Consider the following 26,503-nt stretch of genomic DNA (forward strand, 5'->3'; position numbering starts at 1 on the left):
AGAATAGTCACTATGAGCTATGGAAAACAACTTCAGGCTAGGGATCAGACATCTCCATTCATCAAGGAGTTTAAGCTGTCTGAAGGAAGTTGGGAGACAAAGCAGACACCACAGCAACTCTGCAGAGTGCCAGGAGCCTGAGGAGGTCACGGCTCTCTGCTGGACCTTCCAAATTCATGGAATGGAGATGATAAAATCCCATCAACTGCTAACTAAACTCTAAGATTGCTGAAAAGCTTGTCTAGAGGAAGCAGACAGAAATTCTGCCCTTTTTTGGTACATTTCAAACGCTGGGATTTTGGAAATTGCCACCACAAGGCTGAAACTCCTTGTAGCAACACAATGCCCAAACAAGCACCTTCTTTCCAATTAAGGAAAAATCTTGTGGGACTCTCTAGCAATTAAGACAGCTCCTAGAAACGCTCAGCTCTGTGGCTACTGTACATCAATCTGTTAGACCTCCTTCAAGTCCACTAGCCAAGTGATCCACCTTTAAATTCTCCTTCTGGCTTCCCAAGCTGGAAGGACTCTGCGTGCCTGAGCTTCCCATTCATCACGGCTCCCATCCTCCTTTCAGGAGATGAATGAAGACATGAGCTGGTTTAACAACACACTGCTCAACAAAGCCATGAAAACAGAAAAGCAACACTTTTCTAGACAAACACAGCCTGGACTTTGCATCAGGGAGTTAATACAAAACCATGCAGTGCTGCAGATCAAATACTAAGTGTCCGATTCCCCGTGGAGAGTGAGGATGCCTTCTCCCTGTTACAGTTCTGGGTAGGTCTCCTCCTTCTTGGGAACATAATGTTATCACACACCAAGATACTACACGCACAGCACACAAAAGTAACATTACATGCCCTGCTCGTTACCAGCTTCGCTTTAATTCTTGGTCAAGGGAGGACACGTCTCTTCTCTGATAAAACTATTAACAAGTTCATCACATCAACTCCCTGGTCACTGCAGAGTACCTGAATTTCACATCTGTGACTCTGCACTGACTATTTTGCTTCAAAAGCACTTTTTAAGACTATTCCTTAACTCACCAAGTGTCACCTGTAAGACAACAAACATGCTTCCTTCCCATAATCAGATGCATGGATAAAATTCAAAGTCTTATAAAACATATCCACACAACTTCCCTACAAATGTATCTAATATCAGACTTACCAGCACCAGTATTATTTCTCAGACACACCAGCATCTTGAAATAAAGGACAGTTTGAACATAAAAATTTACTAACACAGCTCCATCACCAAAAGCATTTGTACTTGGGGTATCTGAATTATTTCTGTATTAATAAACATACAAACAGAAAAAAGTATTTATAAGACAGCACATTTATGAAAAGCACTTGTAAAAGAAAGTATTTGTTTTCCTGTAAATAATGTCAATATTATAAATAATGCAAATTTGGTATTTCTCATGACCTCACAAGAAGGTTGAAATATTTAAACATGCAACTCCAAACACACAGTCCTCCCAGTTTGCAATGGAATTTTGTCTTTAAAAACTACTACCTGGGAAGCAGATCTTTAGTGGTTACTAGCAAGCTAGAAATAAAAGAGTCAATATTAATTTTAATCAATGTTTTTTTCTAGTAGGAGAGAGTAGTTAGCATTAGCAGGTGGCAGTTCGATGTACTTATACTTTCAATTTAATAAAATAACTGAAACATTCAATTACGAAACAAACATTAAAAATGTGCAAGTAAAGTAGCAGGTACCTCTGATCAGTTTTCCTCTCACCAGTCACATCAGCCCTTGATCCTAAAATTTTATGCTGCCTGCGAGGACAAGGTACAAACTTTTTTAAACACTCTATCTTTGTCAACTTTGACTGTTTGATCCTCTCTGCTCCAACCCAAACAGCACCAGCAAAGAAAATGCTTTCCTCTCTTTAAGATGCTCCATTGGTTAGATCAGATTTATTTGCTGTCAGTAAAGGTTATATTTGCACATAAGTCTATGACAGATTGCAAGTTTATTAACTTCAAGTGAGTTTTCAGGCTGCTGGGTTGAGGGGGTTTTTGTTGGGTTGTTGAGTTTTTTTGTGGGATTTTGCCTTTTTTTTTTTTTTTTTTTTGTCTGCATTCCCTCCCCCTTCCCCCGAGATGTGGGTTACTTGACAAATTGGAGTTAAGTTATCTTAGGTCAATGTAACTGTAAGTTAAACTAATGAAGTGTATGTCTATGAGTGATGTCTGATTAGTTTAATACAGTTAGTGCTGGACAGCTTGGGCTGCTGACCTTGAAGGAACACAGATAACATTGCGATGCGTTGGAGGATGTGGTTGCGATACAAGACAAATTTACATAACAGTTTGTCATGTACACTCCTCCAAAACAAAACTGTTGCAAAAAGAAAGCAAGAGGAAACCAACACTAAAAGCCTCGCACAAGACAAACCAGGGAGAATTAATTATAACGTTTGGCTTGGGATAGGAGATTGTTTTAAATGGGAGCCAAAAGCAGGCACAGGAAAGGTGTACATTTATATAGTAAGTGTTCCAAAATGAATTAGACACTGTGTTGAGTAACACTGTTCAAATGCAGCCTCCTACAGCACAAATCTACTCTTGAAAAATTATATTCCTTCCTCAGGAAGCATCTACTTGTTCCTCGTAACAAATACCAGACCCAGTTTTGAACTGTAAGTAGCTGGCACATCATTCAGGTGTGCTCAGAGTCTCCTGCTGCAGTTCATTCTGCTGCTGAAAAGCAGCTGGTTTTGCTAAAATAAACCTGTGCAAGAACAGTGTCTCTCCATGAAGGTGAAAAGTCCCCCCATGACGCTCAGCTGCGTGTTCTGAGCAGGGCAGTATCTCACTGCTCTGAGACAATCATCTCACCACATCTCAACTCACCAGGCAGGCCAAGCAAAACTGCTGGTTTTAAAGACACCTTGGTTCTGGAGTGACTGATTCTCACTACATGATAGCTATCTTGTTGACCTAAATAGTCTGCTTTTTATCAGTCCAGGTTCTACCTGACGGAAATTTGCCACTTACATAAATGCATAATTGACACCCACAGTTGCTGGTACATTATGGAACCAGACTGTTATTAAGATAAAACTGCTCCCTTAATCCTCCAGGTCAGCCTGAGCAGGACACTGATTGCTAAAAGATACATCAGAGGGCACGTGGGGAAGCTTGGAGCCTTCATATCTGTGCCACCTTTCAACCTGATCTGGGAAGCACGGTTTGAACCTTTCAGTATGACTGAACTCACTGGATAAATTTCAAGTAAGAGATACATATACATGTATAGACATCATGTTTCCAGATAGTCAGAGACTCCCAAGGACTGGCAGTGCAAGACAAAACAGTCTAAGAAATTCTAAACAAAACACAGCAGTAATTTCCCAGAAGAAAAACCTGTGTTGCCCACTGCAAGTCTCCCCTTGCTTCCACATACACCCTTGCATGCACATAAGGATTCAGCTCGAGAGACCTGGTTTAAGGTTTCTCTGTAATTTGAGCTCAGAAATTCCTCAGTCCCTGGGTTACCTGTAATTAGAACTTGTTGGCACTGTTTGCATGAAATAAAGAGCAGAAGTCCGTGCTTTCCAATGCCACTTCTTGGCTGGGAGTGTGCAGAGCACACAGTCTTCCTGCAGCTCTTCCTGAAGAAGATCCATCAGCTGTTTGTGGGAACCACCATAAAAGGGTTCAATGAGAAGAACACTCATTTTCCAAGTGCTTCAGAACTGTTTGGATCCTGAAAATGAAAACAGAGAAATATTTCTCTTTAGATATAGAGCTTTTTTTTTTTTAATTATTTAAGAAAATGATGTTGGAAAAAGCAGAAATATATTGCAAGGCCTCACAGTGTCTTGATTTTCCATAAAAAATATTTATATTACATTAGTAAGTTTACTTCAGAAAAGGCTACTTAGCAATTAGGAGGACAATATTATCACACCTATTTGTTTCATCCATTAAAATATACCACTTGTAATTTTTACATGAATCTTAGGACTTAGGAAAACACTGTATTTTGAATTTATTGTTTTGTTTTCAATCGGATACTTAAAAGCAGCTTTACTTTATACACTCATTCCCAAACACATACAATTCTTCCATAGGTTCCAGAGCAGTTTATTCATACTTTCATTATTTCCCTCCCTTTTCTTGGTGGTAGATAAAATGAAAACAAAAAGATTCAAACACACTTCTTACTTGCTAGTAAGATGATTTAGGTAAGGAACTTAAAGCCAGAAAGCATCCTGGTGAGATACAGTTGGAGCATCCCTTGGGACTCTCCTGCATCACTGGGAGCTGGGATCACTACCCAGCAACGACAGCAGGAGATAAAGCAGGATATTTTTTCCGAGTACTCCAAAATGGGTGGAAGAGAACAGCAGAGGAGGCTTAAGGAAGCTCTCAGATGAGAAGCCACAGAGCTGCTCACAAACAGGATGCAAAACGTGCTGCCCAAAGCGAGGGGACAGATGAAAACCCTGTGACTGTTGCTCATCGCCCTCATGAGTCACAGGCCTGAGGTACTGAAAAGCTGCTTCTCAGATGCTTTGAGCAAAACCATCACACACAAAAAGCTGAAAAAAAAAAACCCTGAAAGGTATTCACCATCCATTACCAGCTCTCTGATGGTTTCCTCCTCACCATTCCCAGACAAGGGAAGACTCTGTTAAACTCATTTACTCAGGATTCATGCTTGATGCTGCATATTGCAAGACCTTACATCTATTTCCTGACCTGTCATTTCTAGTAGTTTCAGACTGTAATCCTTATCTTACCAAAACCTCTGGTGACAAGAAGTGAGAATTCAACAGAGAACTACATACTCCTGAAAATCTCAGTATCACCTCAACTGTGAGATTTAGTTCAACCCAAGATCAGGTGAAAAATATGATGTACTCTGTAATCAGAGGGGAGAAAACAAATCTTGAAAAAAAAAACCCTTAAAAGTGCACTGTAGCTACCAAAAAATCAGCCAGCCAGCAACAAAAATTCAAACACTGAATCAACTCAATTGGGAGACAAAATGTAAGACACCTTTAGATAGCTTTGAGCTGTTGGCCCATCACAGTGCCAGATGAAATGGTCATGTAGAGCTCCTGGGTCATTACAGATTACAGCAAGAGAAAAAATATTCCATGCTCAGACTTTCTATCCATAATCCACCCAGGATTCAGGTTATAATTTGCTCTATTATTCACTCTCCCATAATATTTCAAATAAATTATTTTTTATAACAAATATGTTCTTTGCAAAACCAAAAAGAAAGCCTTCTGGAAGCAAAGACTTCACTCATTTTGGAGCTTGCTTCTTTTCAGGTAGCAAAACAGATTCTGATCTCTTTTCCACTGACCTAATTTTGAAAAAATCACACTTTTGAGATCACTGACGTTCTCTGAATTTACAATGATGTAACCAAAATCATAGTCTCTCCTCCAAAGCCCTTTTGGAGCCTGCAGGGTAATAACTGCTATAAAAACACAAGCTGTGGTTTAGAATCTGCACTATTCACCTAAAGAACAATTTGTAATTAATCATGCTACGCTTGTCATCAAATGTCACCGAAAATTTAATTCAAAGGACTAAGAGGGAAGTGTTTTACAAATTCAACCCCTAAAAAAGGGGTATGAGAAAAGTTGGTAAATGCCATCGAGTCAGTCACTCAGGGAGGGGCTGCAGCTAATTTACAAGTCATTAGCAGTACCAGTAATAAAGCATTTTTTTTTCATGAAGTATCTGATCAAACCACACTTCAGCATAGTTCTGAAACTGGTTTTATCACCAGGTTTAGCTGAATCGACACTGTGCTCTCTGGTTTTATTCTGCACCAGTTTTCACTGCACATCCCTCACGGGGACAGAGAATGACTGTACGTGCTGATGGTAAGAGACTTTCTCAGTTCTCAGGTTTCCTCCCTGCTTAAAGACCCTGACATTTAGTTATTCTGCATCTACCTACCTTTAGATCTATTAGCAAAACCGCAACATGCAAACATTAAAAGGAACACTGTCATACATTTTGGCTGTTTACATTGGGAAACTGGGCTGAAATTGTGGATGTGTCGTGGAGTGGGTGTTAGATGGCTCTTCCCATGCAATTCTTCACAATAACACTTGCAGATCCCATGGTAGCAGCCTGTGAGGGTGAAAATCAGCAGTGACACATTTTTCAGAGATGACCTGAAGCTCAAAAGGTTTTTACAAAACTCACTCCTCAAAAATGCAGGTACTGCTCACTAAAATCCTCACGAGCACTTGTAGGATTCTAGCATTGTGTGACCTCTCTGCATATTACTCACAATATACATCATACTTGATTCAGAAAAAATGTTATAATATTATATAAAAAGCAGTATAGGGTATATTTTGTTCTTTTTTTGGTTGTTTGGTTTGTTTGGTTTTTTTAACAAGATAATGCCTAAATATGAAACTAAAGGACAATGGCAGCACAGTATATTTCACATTGACTTCAGGGCTTGACTAAGACGGAGCAATGAAAAAGTCAATAAATCTTCTGTTTTAAAAAGATACACTGATAATACAAAGGAAATTATATTACATATAACTAATAATTTTTTGTATTTAAAAAGACACAGAGGAGGTAGGACAGAGTCATTTACCTCATATTTCACCACATGACTTCCAGTTTTGTTCACATACAAAAATAACAGCTATTATTTTTGCTTTATTTCCCTTGACCCAGCCAAGTTAAGGTAAATACGTCCCATAGACTCCTCAGAGGTCTCCAAAAGACACAGCTGATAAATGGCCTGAGAACATTCACCGTATCTGATGGAATGCAATCCTCAATTAAATATAAATCACTCCAGGTATTCTTTTCCCCATTTCAAAGAAAACAACAAATATTAGAAAAACAGAACTGCTTCCCCTTTCTCATTACAGTGTTTCCTCTCTGGAGCCAGCAATCCTGGGTGTTCCTCAAACAGCTCAATCCGCAGGCCTGCAGGATCCTTTGCTTTGAATATTTCCTACTCTGGCTTTACTACAGAGAGCAGCACATTCTTCAGCACATACATCGAGAAGAAACTATCTGAAACTAAAAAAAAAAATCCTTGCAAGTGCTTACAGTGTCAAAATGACATGACTCATACAGAGGTATACTGAAGTACCATAAAGTGTAGGTGGGTAATTAGGTGCTGTCTCAACGCCAGCCCCTCACAGTGACATTCATCCAGGACTTTTGTGACTTGCTGCAGCTCTACCCAACAGTGAGCACTCTGCAGAAACAGGACAAGTGATGGAGTTCCCTGAAAGGGCCACTGCTGTTTGACCTAATAATTTCCCTTTAAAAGAAAATCGGAATACTATACAGAGTAATAAATAAAAATTTAAAAGCACAGACGAATTAATTGTTTGACTAGCCACAGTAACCATGGCTTCTCTTTAAACTCTAGGTGAACACCAACTCAAGTATTTTTGTTAACCAACCTAGGTAGAGAAAACTCATCATTTTCCATGATTTATTAAAGAACACACGTCCCCTCTGTCTTACAAACAGAAGTGTGGTTTCACAAACATCAGCACAGCTCGCATCAGAAAGCCATAATTAGCTCTGTTCATTGACGTATTCAGACAACATAAATTACAGATCATGTTTAAATATCTGTCCAACAAAATAGCTAAGCAACGATCCAAACCCAAAGGAATAATTGTTAATATATTCCATAGGTAGAGAGCTGCTATTGGTTACAGGAAATAAGGTATAGGGTTTCAGTAATGATTGTTTTAACGGTCACAGTCCCACACGTATGAGAAATTTATTCCACCACCGTATCCAGAGCACACGTGGTTCAGTACCTCAGAACTCAACCAACTACAAAACCCATCAGGTATGAACTGTGGACACAAACACACTTAAAACCTTTGATGATTTCACATAAACGCATTGCAACACCTAATACAGGTAAAAAATTTCCATGTTCCACGTTGCGATAAAATGGGATTCTCCAAAGGTCTATTAGGGGTCTTTACCTTTCCTCCTCTGTCCCTTCTCCCTCCCAGCACCACAACATGCACCCACCTGAAGGGGGGATGTGGTATATACATACACACAAACCCAGATTGAAAGAGCCTGCATTACCCTCCCACTCATGACAGTGACTCACCGAAACCTCGGAGCTGTACCTTAAACACAATCACATTTTAAGGTTTGACCAAAATTTAACCCGTATTTAGATCACCCAAAAGTACCAGCTCTTGAGGTTTGTCATTACTAAACTGCATAAGCGAGAATGACAATTTATCTTTTCTATAATCAACTGGAAAAAGCACGAAATCCTTTCCTCCTTTTGAGAATGTGGTAAACCAGAATCGTTCACCTTTATCTGGACGGTGGAGCAGGACCAGTGCTAATTTACCGGTGGCACCCATAAACCACAATCTGCCTCCTGCGTGCAACCTGAGAGCTGCAAACACCTACAGAATACCAAAAACTACTGTCACCTGCAGGTATCAAGGCTGCTGCACACTCTGTGCACTGAAACCTGCACGACTGCACTGCCTGCTTTTGTCTCACCGAAATACCACATCTAGTTTTTACTGTGCTTAGGATCTACATTACAAGGGCACGCAGCGATGGGACAAGGGAGGGCAGCTGAAGGAGGGTAGGTTTAGATTGGATATTAGGAGGAAATTCCTGCCTGTGAGGGTGGTGAGGCCCTGGCACAGGTTGCCCAGAAAAGCTGTGGCTGCCCCATCCCTGGAAGTGTCCAAAGCCAGGTTGGAGGCGGCTTGGAGCAACCTGGGATAGCGGAAGGTGTCTGCCCATGGCAGGGGAGGAACAAGATGAACTCCAAGGTCCCTTCCAACCCAAACCATTCCATGATCTTGCAAACAATATAATGTTTAAAGACCTAGTTTGATCTTAAATAAAAAGCAAGATGTGAGGACCGCCAGGTTTGGTTTCTTACATCTGTGCTTTCAACCCTGAAATGGAGCAGCAGGAATTGGAAGTTGGAGTTTAAAGATGTCCTGTGGCTATCAATCCAGAGACACCCTGACAAAAGAGGCAGTAAAGGCTCCTTTTGGAGTTTATGTATTTAGAAAGTAACATGCTGTAAAATCTGCACATTACCCTGTGCATGTTAAGTTAACAATAATGCTATAAATCCTTAGGAAAAAGTTGCTAATGCATATGCAGAGTATGCATTTTAAAACTCAGTATTTAAATTGTTTTACTATTTCATCTAGGCAAAGGCACTAATGACCTTCATCATTTCTTGCTGTAAATTAAATTTGTTTATTTCCAGCTACAAAAAAAAAGGAAAAAAATTAATCCTTAGAACTCACTTTTCACCTTCTTCCCTGACACAGTCTAAGACTGTCATAAATACTTTGTGTCTATACTTCTACCCATCCTCAATCAACATCTTTGAAGATCTTTATCTATATTGAATAAATTATTGCAATTTATTCTTTTTTTCCAGCAGAGAAAAACATCTGTGCATCACATTTATGGTTAACTCAAAACCACAACAGCCAACACTACCTCGGTGGGAAAGCATCCATCCCCCTTTGGAGCACAGCACTCAAAAGATATATTTTCAGGGAGATTTCACTGACTGATATCCTGATTCCCAGTGCACTGGGAAGAGCAATTACAAAACACAACTTATTTTCCATGTGTCTAATTGACCTACTAAGTGGTATATATGGGATATGTACCGCTCAGGACAGGGTATGAGGGATACTAAGGAGTCAGTAAACTATTTTCTTGAGTTCAGATGAACAAAGGCAAACTAAATATTGCTTATACTTAATTAGGAGAAAGTTTTCTTGATGTCTAAGCCAAAAGAGAATGAAAAAGACACAGAAGAGGTGTGGTGGGACAACCAGGGCCATGCTCTGCCAGGGAAACAACTACAGCCACAGCCACCTATCATCAGCAAACTGGATTAACTCTTCCACAGAGTTTGTGCCTCTGTCTCCTCCCTTTAATGGTCCCAAGAGATTTAAGGAAGTTGACACAAGTATTCTGCCAAGCAGCAAATATTAAATAATCAATTATCTTCACAAAAAGCTCTATATCATTTTGGGGAACTATTCAGCCACTAACAGGATTTTTTGAAAAAAAAAAAAAAAGGTAAAGTAAAAAGAAAAAAAATTAGTACAGATCTAATACGAGAGCATAACCCAAAAGCACAAGGTTATTTGAGAGAAAATTAGTTATTCTGATTTAACAGTTAATTACAAGCTCCCATTTGCCACAGAATTCAAAAGTCTGGAATAATAGTAACATATATTCAGAAACTCCTAATGTTGTTTAATGCTATGTTGGTTTTATCCAACATATTTGGACTGTGCTCACATCACTTGAAGGCTCAGTTTACAGGACTCATCATTTCCAGTGCTGCACCTATGGCTGCAAATTTGCTACCACTGATGATCCTGAAGGCTTACATTAGGTTTAAATAGATGAGGGATACTTGATTTAGAGGATCTGGGAGAGGAGAGGGAACTAATAGGTGTGGTAATGGGAGATGTAGCGCTATTTTTAAACCTGACAGGAGACATATTAGTTGCTAGTTCCCTATTATAGAAAAAGTCCCAGTCTGGTAATAATAGGCTGGCATTTTGAAATTCCTCCGATTTATTAGGAATATGATGAGAAATGTGTTCCACATGCTCTGGGCTCCGGACCAGTTTCTGCACAGAAAGGTAAGAATTACAATGTGCACTCACGGCCAGTTTAAGAACAAATATATACACTTGAAAAAATCACTTATAAATATTTTAACTAATTGCTCTGTGAGGTAATAAAATCACCCTACATCAAAAACCTGGTTTGTTCTCCCCAGCAAATTTGAAGCAGCAGAACATTAAATGAATAGCAAATCACTCTTGCATCACCAAAATTTGGGATTTAGGACTTAAATGCCCCCTTGTACAAAACATAGAATTGCAAGAGTTAATTTAGACATGAATTGAAACGTTAGGCTGAGATGTTTGGCAGCAACTTTTGAGTGGGCACAAGCCAGATTTATTTTACAGTCAGAAGGTATCCCTTTGAATATGTGATGAAAGGATCTGCATCTTCAGTCACACCTTGAGTCCGCAAAAAGGATGGAACGAGACCTACTGTCAAATGGAGTTCAGCTGTGAAATCTGGGATGGGTCCCACACAGAGGAGTATTACTGGGGGGCAGATGTCCAGGAAGCCAATTCTATCCTGGGATGCACCAGGAGCAGCCCTAGCAGGAGGAGGGAGGGGATTGTCCCCCTTTGCTCTTGTGAAACCCCATCTGCAGTGCTGCATCCAGCTCTAGGATCCTCAGGACAGGAGAGATGTGGACCTGCTGGAGTGAGTTCAGAGAAGGCCACCAATTAAATTCAACTTCAAAAGAGGTACCAAATGTATCTACCATGTTACTCATCTAAAGACCTGCAACACAAGCAATGTAAAATTATTATCATGATTATTTTGCCAAACTACGAAACCCTTAACCAAGTGAAAAGAATAAATCATCAGGGTTTTTTGTGTTTACAGGAAAAAACATTTCAGTATTAGATTCCTCCTTCAGTTTGGATAGGATGGTCTTGTGATGCAGTAAGTAATTTCAGGGCTGTAATGTTACCTGCACAAAAGAAGTCCTTAGTCTTAAACATTAAGTACTAAAATCCAACAGATAAAATGATTTTTTGGTTTTCCATTTGCCCAACTCTTGCCATCTCCAGAGAGAGCTGAACCAACACTTCATGCTATAAAGTTATGGGAACAAAAATACATCTCATTAACTTCTGTGCAGTCAGCACCACGTTATCTCTTTCAGAAGCCCCTCGAAAGCTCTCAGATTCAATAGCAAACATCCCACAACATTGAATAAGGGCCTCATACAGCACTAAACATATTTTTCCCATGTTAAGAATATTTACATCCTATTTCCAACTTGACATACAGAAGATGTGTTACCCACATCAATTTATAAATCTAGTGCAATGAGAGTTGCCAATTTGATTTAGTGGTGCAGCATCCTGTTTCCTGTAAATAATTTTCCTATCAAGTTTTCACTAAGCCCTCTGAAAGGGCTCTAGAAATATGAAAGGCTCCGGATTATGGCCTAAATGCTTTCTGACAGCTCCCTGCAAGTGTTCCCCAGCATCTCTTCTGACCCAAGAATAGCAAATCTAATGACTTAAGTCACTTGTTTCCATCCTGTTGTCTGCAGAGCCAGCAAAACACTTCAAGGAGTGGCTTAAAGCAATGAAGAAAAGCATATTCATACATTTTATTTTACTTCACAAGCATCAGAAAGTTAAGGGGTCCACCTCCTCCACTGGGAAGTATCTATGGATACACACATTGCAGAAAGCTGAAAAACACTGACACGAGTTAAACAAACATGTCTGGTATCATCTGCCAATTGAAATGGTGAGCAGTGCAGGAAATATTTGTTTTCCATGAATAAAAGCGATATACAAGCAGCTCAAAACAATCTGTTTTGGAAGGTTATTTTGGTTGTTTTGTAAACAAGTTTAGGTTCTGAGCTGATGTTTTCAAAACAGATACTGCAAAATGAATAAATACTCATGTCTGGGGGAGACCTTAACAGACATGAAACAAGTGTGGCCCTTTTTAACAGTGCCACAGATAAAACAAGGCAAGGACACGCATGGAGGACATCAAGATGTAAATTTTTTCCTTGAAGTTGCTCAGATGGCTGATATTAGAAAAGTGCCATTTAAATCACCACCCTCAGAAAGCCTGTGCCTTAAAAACTTGGCTTTTATTGCACATAAGAGAATCTGGCTATAACCCGTGATCAGCACTGTAGTCTTTAACAAAAACACTTAAAACCAGGGATTTTTTTTTAACTTTACTTATTACAATCATGAAGATAATCAGTACAACTCACTTAGGATTTCAGCTTTAGGGTCACTTGAGAATCCCTTCTCCACCTACCCCAAGTATTAAGAGTCTGAAAAGCATTTACCCTGCCTGAGTCAACTGGCCACGCTCATGAAGCTTTTCTTCAAAATCTGAAAATCCTTATCAAAATCAAACATCCTGTTCAAGAAAACTGAAATTATGCTGTCACTTATCAGCTACTTCCATTTGTACCACCAGATAACCTGCAGAACTCAGCCTGCTCCTCCTGCACGCTGGTAAAACACTAAGAATGGTTTGGGACTGAAGGGATCTGAGAGATCAGCTTGTTCCAACCCTCTGCCATGGGCAGGGATACCTTCCACTATCCCAGGTTGCTCCAAGTCCCGTCCAACCTGGCCTTGAACACTTCCAGGGATTGGGAGCCCAAGAATATCAAGCATGGTTTCAATGGCCACGACTACATGGGTGCAGAGAAAAACATCTTCACTGCAGAGCTCAGAGTTGAGAAACTACTTTAAGGTTGTTACTGGAAGACCCTGACTATTTAAAGTTTAGCTGGCTATTAGTAGGTGCTCTTACTGACACGGCTGATACAACGAAATGCCAGAAATACCATTACAAGCCAACACAAGAAACCGCTCACACCTCACGCACGCAAGGCCTGTGCTTAATATTCCCACTTCTTCATTTCAAAGCCACAAAGATCACAAGCTTTGCCAGCAAGTTAAAGATCTGTTCTGACTCCTACTAAAGACTTCAGGGTTGTGCAGTTATTCTGGCCACTGGGAAATTTTTGGCAATGCCATCAGTTAAGCATTCACAGCAGCCATAAGCAGCTCTCGGAGGCCTGAAGAACAACGGCATGTGGACAGCTTGGAAATACCTCTGAAATCACAGCAGTGGTTCCCTCACAACAGTGTTTGTTCCACATGCAATCAGACTCACAGCAGTGCCACAGCTACAATCTTTGTTATTATTTTTCACATACAAAAGACGTGAGCATGTTTGACTGGGTCCAGAGGAGGCAATGGAGATGCTCCCAGGGCTGGAGCCCCTCTGCTCTGGAGAAAGGCTGGGAGAGCTGGGGGTGTTCACCTGGAGAAGAGAAGGCTCCAGGGAGACCTGAGAGCCCCTTCCAGTGCCTAAAGGTGCTCCAAGAGAGCTGGAGAGGGACTGGGGACAAGGGATGGAGGGACAGGACAAGGGGGAATGGCTTCCCACTGCCAGAGGGCAGAGCTAGATTACATGTTAGAAAGTGCTTTGCTTATGGAGATAACATCAAATAGATAACTGAAGACAGGTTTGTGTTAAAATCCCTTTCATAAAGTGCATCCAAACCCAAGGCAGGTGTTACGTGGCTCTTACACTATTACAGAGTAAAAGATGCCTATCTTTCCCAATCTTTTCAGATGCCATCTTCCCATCAGTCTTTAAACAGAGGTTGGTGCCACAAAGCTCTGTGGGCTGTAGATACTTGAAAGTGTTTATGAAACTGGTTTAGCCCCACATTTAAAGGAGAAGTAGAACTGGAAGGCACTTCACTCTCCCACTTGCACTACTGAAGATAAAATATAATTAAGAGGGAAGCAGAAGGGATAGGAAGTGAAAGAATAAGTTGCCTGCAGCACATATATGTGGTGATTAAAAAACACAGACAGGGTACCCAAGTTAAACAATGGCACACAAATGTTTTGAGAAGGGAAAAGGGAATTACTTCCACCTATCAGCACTGATCATGCACCAGTTTGCTTCTGCTGACAAGAACCTAATCCCAACTCTGCCTGTTCATCTCAAAATGGTTAAGAAGCCATGTGTGAGGTGCATTCAAAATCCTCCAAGATGAACAAAGTCTGTTTTGCATGCCAATATCCTTGGAGAGGGCAATATTCATGAAGATGATTCAAGCTACTCTTCAGAGCTGCAGCACTCTGCCTTCCCATTGAAGCTCTGAATGAGTATGGGCAAGAGACACCCATAAATGCTTTTTCCTAGTCTATAGACAGTTGGTTTCTTAACACTCACAGAAGCATCTTCTTGGGCATTAACAAAACGACTGAGAAAAAAAAAAGTCTGCTTTTTTTCTCTTCAAAGCTGGTTTTCTCTTCAAGCTGTGTAACACCACTTGATATTTAGTTTAGCTACTCAACCAAGCACCAGGCTTCAATGTACTGAAGGTGCGTAATGGTTGAGCATCACAGACCATTTCACATGTTTGGGCTTATTTACAAATACCACTTGCATACTGCTGACATTTATAATGACACCTGGGATGTTGCTGACACACCACTACGTTTGTAAATGTGGCGTCTACACACACAGTGGATTCTGAGAAACGTGCTGGGGAATACACACAGTAAATTTCCTTTGACTGCAAATAGAATGGTTACTTTGACTATTTCCTATCTGAATAGGAAAAAAGCCTCAAAAACAAGGTTTAGCAAGGCTAATCCCCCACTGATTTTCTTATCACTCAACACTATTTCACTCGATTGCTTTTGTCATCAATTTTCTCAAAAACTTCCTCCCGATCACATTACAGGGTTGCTTAAATCACACTGTAGACACACACACACAGAATTTCATATATTTCTTACTATTGTTGCCTACTGACTTGTTATTCCAAAGCCCACAACCTCCAAATACAACACTTCAGTGCTTCCAGAAACTTTGACACAGTGTTTGATGACAGAGAAATACTTGGTTTGGTTTTGTGCGTGTAGGGACACTATAAAGAACTTATCTTACTGTAGAGGAAAAAAAGGAATGCAGATCATTTATTCAATTTTTCAGAGTCAAAGGAGACTTAAACTTATATTAATATGCCCCATTCCTGGAAGTGTACAAGACCAGGTTGGATGGAGCTTGGAGTAATCTGGGATAGTGGAAGGGTTGGAACTGCATAATCTGTAGGTCATTTCCAACCCAAACCAACCTATGATTCTAAAATAAAGCACTAGATCTATCTACGTGCTCAAATTACAAGCAAATTGTAAGAAAATGCTTGGATTCTTACATAAAACTAATAATTACATAACTTCTAACCAAAAGTTTTCCATTGTTTTGCTTAAATATGCTTTAAACAACATGAACTGTAACTGTTCTATCTCCTCCCTCCAACCCCAAAATCGTACTACATCTTCTGCCTGGTGCTTTCCTATTATTAACAACAAGAGGTTTCATTTATCTGCTTTCATCCAAAAATGCTGAAGAGCTTAACAAACCTTAATTAAACCTCGCAACACTCCTGTGAGGTAGGTAGCTATTGTTATCTCTACTTTACAGATGAGAAAACCTGAATTAAAAATTGTGATTTGCACCATTTCCCAACAGTGCTTTTACAGTAAAGCCAAGAGCAGAAGAAAGGAGCAGTGACTCCTATATCCCTACTTCCAAGCCACCACAATACACATTTTCTTTCAAACCAGAAGGATTTTACTTGACATTTTGCCACACGTGAAAAAAATATTCTGAAAAGCAGCATTAATTTATCATTAGCATCATCCTTTCTAAGAAAATGCAGACAAATACATCTTTTACCCAGACTGTACTTTCATTATTTCATTATGAAAATGAGACAAAATTGTATCCTCTTCATCTGGCTAGCTGATGAATTCCATCTTCAAAAGGAAAATCCACACTTCTTGAAACCATATGAATTGTTTCTCATATGACTGAATCCCTGATTTCCTCTTTTCATTTACGTTTCTTAACGTTTATTTTTTCCCAATTCTTTTACCTTCTTTTCTAATTACTTCACAATGTACTTTCCTTACTCCCACCTCATCTTTTCTTTTTTCTTTAAACTTATTAATAAATACAATAAAATCTAGAGAGAATTGACTTACATACAGCATATGAGCTACTACCTTGACAGGTCATCTATCAATTTTTCCTGTCTCAAACTACTCTCACTTCCAATCTTTTCCTTCACACTTCCAACCTTTTCCTTTGTATATCCTCTACATCTTCTATCTGATAGGTTCACAACCTCAAAGGGTCTTCTATTTCACCATCCTGCTTCACTCCTCATTAGGAAACCTCCAATTTGAATACAGTCATTCCTTCACTGTTCCAGAAGCAAAAGCTTCATGTCTCCCTTGCATCAATTTTTTGTCTCCAGCCTCACTTCCCTCTTTGTCAATTCTTCCCCACTCAAATTGTTCCATACACCTTTACAAACAATCTCGTTCTTCCTCCTGCATCTTACCACATCAAATACAAAGTTTTCCTCTTCACCTTTGATTTTTTCCCCCTCCCCAAGTACGACTCAAGGCTCATTTCCTCACATTCTTTTCATTTTCCTTAGACTTGTTTGGTAAATCTCAACTTCCCACCAGAAAAAGGAAACCGCTTTTAACGTGTCGGTAAAGAGTCATCCACTCTTTCATCAATTCTACTCCATGTGCTCTTTCCAATCTCCAATCTGTGTTTCTTTCTCTTCTCTTCCGCCCCTGCTCTTGAATACTTTAAGTCCACTAACACTCTTCTACACCTGTTCTGTTTCAACCTTTGGTTTTCTACACTCCTTCTCTCACTTTCTACCCCTGTCCTCTTCTGTTAAGCACAAATTGAGACCCTGAACACATCTTACACATATCTACAAATCTGTACCAGGACAAACCAGACTGTCCCAGACACGTAAAACTACTTCAAAGATGCTTTCAGTGGACATGCAGACCACTGAAGTTAAAGAAACAATTACTAAAATACAAGTAGATTCAAGATTTTTTTGACAAAATGACTGTTACACTTTTTGTCAAAGTCTCATGATTTTTCTATGACTTTATTTCTCTTATTTTAGAATCAGCATAGGAAGTTAAATTAAGTCTCTTTTTTTTTTTAAACAAGTTAGCACATCTTGTTTGTACTGCTTGCTCTAATGAAGTGAGCCTACATTTGCCAGTGCTCAGTAAAAATAGGTAGCTCTGTTATTCATATACTCTCTGCAAGCAGCAGCTCACAGGCTCTGAGAACTGCTCTCATCATATGGAAGCTGAAATAAATGTTCAGTCACTGTTTTCTCTTCCAGCTCTCAAAATTACAGCTGGATTCTTAAGGCATTACATGTGGTTTCTTGCACTTTAAAGCTTCTGAACTACTTGAATTGCAAGACGTAAAAGTTCTGCCCACAGACACTTTCTTGCTCCCACTGATTTCAGGTTACAGCCAGAAAAGTATCAAATGGAAGTAAAATGCTGCTTGTTTCATGGAATATACTGGTCAGTGTATACAGAAACCCTCAAGTCATACTTCAGCTGAGCAGGACCTGTATCCATCTGTTTCTTTTTCATCACTCCATAAAACTGAATTTCAGAAGAACCTACTACACAAAATATTGTATCATGACAGGTTGACAGAGCTGGAGGTGTTCAGCCTGAAAAAGGCTTTGGGGAGATATTAGAGCCTCTCCCGGGCTACAAGAGAGCTGGAGAGGGACTTTGGACAAGGGCCTGGAATGACAGGACAAGGGAGAATGGTTTCACACTGACAGAGGGCAGGGTTAGATGGGATAATGGGAAGGAATTCTGCCCTGTGAGGGTGGGGAGGCCTTGGCACAGGTTGCCCAGAGAAGCTGTGACTGCCCCATCCCTGGAAGTGTCCAAGGTCAGGTTGGACAGGGCTATCCCTCCACTTGGGATAGTGGAGGGTGTCCCTGCTCATGGCAGGGGGTGGAAAGAGATGGTCTTTAAAGTCTCTTCCAGTACAAATCATTCTATGATTCTGTGTCTGGGAGCACAAAAAGCCAGCATTAGGAAAATAAAAATTCTCCAACAGTTTTTGATGTTTAGTTACCATCATATTATTTAAATTCACAACTTTTACATTATTTCACAACAAACATACTAACTACTGGAAAGAAATTGATGTGCTGTTGGTTACTATTTCTTTCCATTTTGAGATGACTTGCTGATGTTCTGTCCATTTCTGCATGAACGAAGGTCAGGAGTTATTTAACCTCTGCAGGCATAAAAAGTGGCCTTTTTTTTTTCCCTTTTAATATCCCCTAAGATTACACACTCCTTTGCATTCAGCTACTGAGAGGGCTATCTGAAATCCTTTGCAAACTTCATTTATGCAGCACAGATCAGTAACTTCCAATATGAGGGGTCCCTCTAGCACATTACTCTCCCTCTCCACTACTGTCATTTACTTCTTGCTTGATTCTCAATGTTTTGGCTTTTCTTTTCTAATTTTAGTGGATTCTTATCTCCAAAGCCACAAATGATGTGAGCCTTGCCTATCATGGAAACTGCCACCGAGCAAACACTCTTCAGTGCTTAAAATCAGGCTGGAACCCACAGAAAATTTGTTTCAGTGAGACTCCTACTCTTTTGTGTTTTCCTCTTTGGATATATCAACCCTGTCAGTATTCAAAACAGTCACTTTTCCCAAATAGCTTCTTATGGTGAGACAACAGAAAACAGAATTGATTCTGAAACTCTCTAACAATTCATTTTTAACCCCTTATTACATTTAAAAACCCTATTTGCCTCTGTAATAAATGCTTTGGGAGGAGTGTAATAAATTACCCTCTCCGTGCATGTGAAATTCCCAAGTGAAACTTGGTTCTGCTCTTCTGAAGCCCCTCACTGGGCAACATCAGACCAAAGCACGAGCAGGAGCTTCTCAGGCATCAGAGAAACACCGGGAACATCAGACACTGAAGCGTGTGTAGGTGTATTAGCAGTCCTACCATCCATCTGTCAGAAATCTTCGATGTTCCTGCACATCACCCACTGGCAGAGCTGTCTGCCAAGCAAAAATATTATGAAATGTTCATTATATCCTCAAATCTCCACACGCCCCCCCCCCCTTCCCTAGGAGGAAATGGAAAAACCTGTCTCTCCACACACACACAGACACACAGACTCACATTCGTTACCAAGAAACGGTGAAAGACTTTCAAATTCACCCAGAAAGAGAATCAACCAAGAGACCAGGGCTGTGAATTTAGATTTATTCTAGCAAACTTTACTTACCAGAGGATATACTGACTTTTAGTTCACATATATCTCATTTTTAAGGTACGTTAAAGACCGAGTTTACAATTAACTGAACAGACAGCGTACAAAAGGCTTTTAGAACTACACCATATGGTCGAGGGAAAGGAACAATCTGGACTATCCACATTTCAATCTGCAGGCTTGTCCACCTCTATAACACATTGTATTGCTGTAATAAAATATTAAGATAGAATTTTAAAAGTGAAAATATCTATCTTTTGCACTACCAGGGAACAAGGCATCCCACAGTCTAGTGCGTTTAATAAATATTTTAACTTTTATGATTTTGGCTTCCTGAATCAGATATAGTCAATAAAATTCCCAATTCATTTAAAACTGTAGTTCCAGAAGGATATGGGTGGGTATTCATCTTATGCTTCAGGGAAATAAAAAATACCAGTTTACACGGGGTATACTGGCAGCAGTTAATGTAACAGATGACACATTCTTGGAAATTAAATAAAAGCAAAAAGAATATACCCATTGTTGCTCAGTGAAGGACTAATCACATGGTCACAGCTGGAACCAGTGTAAATCATTCATTAATAAAATTCTGTTGTAGTAGTCACTTTTTTTTCTGCTTTTCAAATGCCAATAGAAAAAAAAAAAAGACCTTTTTCAATTCTCTTCAGAAAGGAGACTCTTGCAAGTATTTCATAGTAACTATTAAACGTACTAAATCTTTGTAGAAAAAAAATGCCTGCAAGGAAGGCATTGTTAGCACTAAAGAAAAATATAAATACTTCGGTATTTTATATGTAATCCCAGAACACAGTCCAAGAAGATACCTGCTACACTCTGGACTGACTTCTGATTGCACAGAATCCAAATCTTGAGAAAAATCATCTGAATCCTTTGTAGGGCACATTTTATAATGTAAAGAATATAAATACAGCCTTGTGAGTCATATCCCTCAATGTAAACTAGAAAGTTGCACTAAATTAAAATGCAGACACTCCAGAGGGATCATGTAATACTCAAGTATTCCATGATTACAGACTCCGTTGGATATAGGTATCGCAGGCTCATGGTCAATTATCCTATGATCCCAGGCTCTTTTAGACTATAGACTTCTCCATTCTTGAGCTGTGACCCTTATTATCTTTAAAAAAAAAAAAAATCAACTATTTCAAGTTTTTTGTTTCATTGCCTACAATAGTAGGAAAAAAACTCACTTAAATCTATATGACTTTACAGGTAGTGAGTTTTTAAATCACAAAAATCAGATTATCCTCTACAATTATTCTGAAAGCAACCTCCTGGAATCTAAATTCTGGTGTGCTCATTGTCCTACTACTCACAATACTATAGGATAAGAGGCCTGTTTTTCTGATCCTTTTGGAGAAACTACTAAGAGCAGTAAATATGAAGAATGTCATTTGATGGTATAAACTGCCACAATATAAATTAAATGGGGGACAGTTTTTCCTCCACATCGAAAGAAAAAATCAAAATCACCCCACTCCTCATCACCCGGCGCAAACACCACAAAGACGCACCTAAAACTGCCAAGAATTCCTTTAATTGAAAGGTTTCTTCGAATTTAAAAGCTAAAAATACATCATCTCCCTCATTCTGCGCCCGCTAAGCAGTCTGAGCAAAGACTTAAAGCACCTTGGCTTGAGAGGATATGTGGGTTTTACTGCCGAGCCTGCTAAGGACTGCTCAAATCTCTCCCAAGCCACGGGCCCTCAGAACACGGCGGCGTAAGCCCCGTGCAGCCGGTGGGAATGCTCCGGTGGAAACTTCAACACGTGCTTACATTTTCACACGATCAAAGGCTCAACTGCTCTGTTCTCCAGTTCACCGCAGTTATTCCTACCTCACAGCGACATCCTCGGCAAAGGGAGATACTTCCTATGACACTGGTTAACATTAAAAAAAAAGAAATAAAATAAGAAGCCCCCTCAGTTTTCCAGTAATTAACTTCAAGTGGGATGAAGTGACAGTTCAAAGCACCGTCGCTGCTAAGAGCATTACTTACACACAGGAGGAAAATCGCTACCTAAGAAAACCTGAATATATAAAAGAAATGTAACAATTTCGTCGAATTCAGAAAGGAAAAAAAAGACACGCAAATGTTGTGCTAACTTCTAATTTAGCAATTATCTGCGTGCTCTTTGTCAGAACGGGTAAAATCTGAAGGCAGGGAAGCGAATTGAGTACGTAAGTGCTACAGAAAAATCTGTACCTAGAGAAGCAACTGCAGAAAGCATCAGCTCTCACACATGTACAGGCCATGATGCAGAAAGGCAGCTTTTATGTAAGATATCATTTTCTGCTCTTCCTCTCTTCCAAATAATAAAAATACTGCTTTTTTTGGTAACAGGAAAACGCAGTAAAGCAGATCCTGACTGGCCAGGACACACGAAGTTTACTTCACGTTGTTTGGTGATGTGTGTCCATTTCAATAAAATAAAAATAAATAATAAAAGCTGTTGGAAAGTGTATCTGACCAACTTATGGCTTTAAGAGAACATTTGCAGGACAATTAGATAGTATAATTCTCCAGCTGATCAAAGGAGGCTGCCCAGGAAGAGCAGCCAGGCACCTCGCTCTTCTCCATCCCAGATCCTGCCAGACATCCCACTCTTCAGAACTCTGTCCAAAGGGCTCTGGAACATAATGAGAACAGGCCTAGGAGGACTCCTCCATGCACTTCCCTCAACATATCTGATTTTATTTTTAATTTCTCTGTTTCCAGATGAAATGTTTAAAAAAAAATAAAAAAAAGTAGTTTCACAGGGAAAAGGGCACATCAGTTCAAATTCAGACACATATCCCTGTCATACTTCACGTGCCCACACACTATATTCTCCTTCAACTGTACCACATATACCCTGAGAGGTTATTTTAATCCAACACATTACAAAGTGCACTGATTCTTCTGACAGTGGTATCAAAAGAACCACAACTACAGAGAATCACTAACTCATTAGGTTGGGAAAGATCTCTAAAGTCATCAAGCCCAACTGCTCCCTCAGCACTGCCATGGTCACCACTGGGACCATGTTCCCAAGCACCACATCCACACACCTTTTAAATCCCTCCAGAGATGGAGACTCCACCACTGCCCTGGGCACCCTGTTCAGGTTTGACAACCCGGTCAGTGAAAAAGTTTTCCTCAATATCTGATCTAAACCTCCCCTGGTACAACGTGAGGCCGTTCCCTCTCCTCCTGTCCCTCGTTCCCTGGGAGCAGAGCCTGACCCACCCTGGCTTCACCCTCCTGCCAGGGAGTTGCAGAGAGCAAGAAGGTCCCTCCTGAGCCTCCTTTTCTCTAGGCTGAGCCCCCCCAGCTCCTTCAGTGCTCCTGGTACTCCAGACCCTTCCCCATCTCCCTTCCCTTCCCTGGACAAGCTCCAGCCCCTCAATGTTCTTGTCATTAGGGGCCCAAAACTGAATGAGGGATTTGAGGTGTAGCCTCACCAGCGCTGCATACATGATTTTAATTGCTTCCATGCCTAATTGCCACTACCTGGCACCTCTCCAGCTGCCAGCTGAGGCCACCATTTAGTCTACCTGAGAAACCACGGCTTGGGTTGGCAGCTGTACCTTCACCAAGCAACACCACCAGCACCACACACGGGTCCCCACTGCACTGTTCCGATGGAGAGTGACAACCAGGAAAGTCAAACAGCATTAAAAAAAAAATCACACTTATAAAAATATACAATTATTTAGCATTTTCCTCACTGGAAACCCTGTACCCAGCCCTAGGTAGACTGGTTCTTTCAAATGAAGTGTGACAGGGTGAAAAAGGCAGTATTTAGTCTAGCTAGGAAACATATGACAGATATAAGCTAATGTTAATGCTAGGAAAGCTAAAATTTATCTTTACTAATCCCTCTCAATGAAAACAATAGGACAGAATTAAAAATGACAAAGTTAAGATGAGGGAGTACATTTTAGGGAGGTATGAAAAGGAGAGACAAGGAAGCATATGAGGAAGGCTGCTGCTGCCTCACCTAGAGAGCTGCAATTTATTTCCATCAGCTCTATTTAAATCAGTGTAACAACTTTTTCACATAAACAAGCACCAGGATTACTAATTTCAGTGAATATTACTGAGTAGGCACACAAAAACCAAGTTCAGGCATTTAAACTTCTGGGTTGATTTACACTTTAAGTCAGAAGTAGGAGTCATCTATATTGAAAGGTAATGAACAAGGTAATTTCTTTAGTTTAGATCATTAAAGCATAAAAGTCCTCACTACAGTTACATAAATGAAGATGAAGTTATTCATAGAAAAGGAATAAATGTTTCCAAAACATGCTGTTGCTCTGCACCAGAAAACAAACCGTCACAGAAAGAATGACACTGCTGGGTGAGAGAAAGGACAATAAAACTGCACCAAGAGTGAATTCCACACTGAAGGGAGGAGTTGATTAGTATTTTTGACAGTAAGAGAATAAAAAGGGGCTGGGCTTAACCCAATAGCTATTTTACAACCTAAATTTTATTAAACTGCTATTGTAATTTTGTAATTGTGTATTAAAATGTGGTCCACATTAGTCAGCGAACAGCTTTTAAGTAAACGCTTTGCTTTCTTTAGCAAGACAAATCTTTGACACCAACTGCAAATACCAAAGTCTTCTTGCACTCAAATGCTTTCAGGGTCTTTTTTCTCCTGTCTTACTCAAAATATGCAAACTTGGATGCCTACAGCTAGCACATAAACCTGAAATATGGCCTTTAAATCCACTCATTAAAAGCTAAGCACTCAAATGGGCTGAAGAGCAAAGCTGAAGCAAAAGCAACTACTCCCTCAACCAGGAGCAGCGAGGATTTGCTCCAAGGGTAAAACCCTCAGGGCTTGGGGTGTCTCAAATTCAACCCCTAACTCTTGCATTTTTAAGGTGACACATTGCTGCTCTGTGATTTTCCATGAGGTTGGTGGGGTTTCTTTGAAAAACCAAAACCAAGTGACAAGCTCACGTGCCGGGTACAGGGGGGTGCTCTCAAAACGCTCACAGCGTCACTTTTCATCTTCTAAGACATAAATTCATGTGATCTTTGAACAACTATTTATTTCACACCAAACCAGATATCTCCCTAAAGCCTACCAATACAGCCTCCAGGCATATTTCTTAAATAAAAGTACTGAATCCTTGTATACTTAAAATTTGCATAGCAAAGGGATGAATCAACTATCACAGACATAGTAACACTGTGCAGCAACCGCTCACCTCTCACAGAAGAAAAAAAAAACTGTTTATGGGGTTTGGGTGGGACTCTAGAAGTGCTTTTCTTCATGTTTCACAATTGTGAAATACCATTTTCTTGCAGAACTCTGACAAGCACAACTGCTGTTCAAGCTATTCAAGGAACCAGTTCTGTCCATGCAACTTATATTTTGCATATGTAAACCACAGCACCTCTTTACTTGTAGATTTTAATTATTTCTGCTTAAAAGTAAATGAGATTGTACACCCCCAATTCAATTAAATTAAATTAGCAAGAGTAATTTTGAATAACTCAAATAACTTTCTGTACTGCCTCTGCTACAAGAAGATGTATTTTTGTCTACAGAGATGCTTCGGTTTTAACAAATCTAACTAAAAAATCCAGCAGCACCTTCATTTTCATGATATATCAATAAAAGAAATACAGGGTGTTAGGCAGGAATGCATTGGACAGAATTAAATCACTCTATTGCACTGATTGAGTTTAAGCATTCAGAAAATAAGCAGTTATATTAGAAAACAGGGAATGAAGCCCTCCAAAAATTAAGATGTGAATTCTGTATAGATGTTTATAGAGCACAGGAGTAACTTTATTTTACCTGAAGAACCAAAAAGTAATGGAGGAAAGTCCAACAGGAAACACTCTGCTCACATGCTCATTTGAGAGATATTTAAGGTTACCAATGGACCACAAGTAAAGCTTTTCAAAAACTACTAGAGGAGTTCTACTGAGAAACTGTGGTGGAGGCTATTAACACATGATACACTATCTCCTGTGATCTAAAAAAATTCTTATCTGCTACACAGAAGAACATAAGTTAAATGCCAGTTGGCTCAAAATTTTCTAAGAAAAGGCTGTTTTCCAGAAAAGCACGTGGTTGAAATGAGGCTGCTGGCAGAATCCTCAAGCACAGGGCTGTACCTACTCACACAAGAGCTCTCAGGACCGGGCACACATGGAATATTCTATGTATTATAATTTTTTTATATATAATATACACTGCATTATAACATTCTTGTGTACTTTATTACATAGCATACACCTATAGACCCATATATTATATATCCACATGTACATTCTTATGTAATCTATAATGTGATAAACATACATGTTCCAAACATGACCCAGCTTTATGTTTACTCCCCATATTGAGCACTGGAGTGACGTAACCTCCTAAATGGCCCCGTGACAACTAATGTAATTACACTGAAATACTATTAGCTATATTTATATTGGGGATAGTCTTACCACAGTTCTTAAAGACCTGCTCTGCAGCTCAGGAATTAACTGTATCATCTCCTCAGCCCAGTGTGATTAGTCATTTTGACATTTTACCTTGTGCAGTGACTCAGACTCCTCCCACTCTTACCATTCAGCGGAGATAGCCTGCATTTAAATCGGTTTAAATATGGTTCAGATAATATACACTCACACAATCTCTTTTTTTTCCCTAATATTTTAATTCACCAAAACAAACT

General features: G+C 39.8%; 1 protein-coding gene across 10 annotated transcripts in view; it reads right to left on the reverse strand.

Annotated features, from left to right (window-relative positions):
* GTDC1 (glycosyltransferase like domain containing 1) overlaps positions 1 to 26,503 on the reverse strand; it is a 208,266-nt gene that overhangs the window by 147,734 nt on the left and 34,029 nt on the right. For 6 of the 10 annotated variants that reach the window (XM_050340496.1, XM_050340493.1, XM_050340495.1 and 3 more), the window contains one exon: positions 3,516 to 3,726. In XM_050340496.1, coding sequence (XP_050196453.1) covers positions 3,516 to 3,697 — 182 coding nt within the window. In that variant the 5' untranslated portion in view covers positions 3,698 to 3,726. Of the gene's footprint in view, positions 1 to 3,515; positions 3,727 to 26,503 lie in introns of those variants that run through there. The other 4 variants (XM_050340497.1, XM_050340499.1, XM_050340502.1 and 1 more) reach the window with 4 other exon arrangements.

The sequence above is a fragment of the Myiozetetes cayanensis genome, unplaced genomic scaffold (assembly GCF_022539395.1).
Source record: "Myiozetetes cayanensis isolate MyiCay16 unplaced genomic scaffold, myiCay2020 scf9, whole genome shotgun sequence".
NCBI lineage: Eukaryota > Metazoa > Chordata > Aves > Passeriformes > Tyrannidae > Myiozetetes > Myiozetetes cayanensis.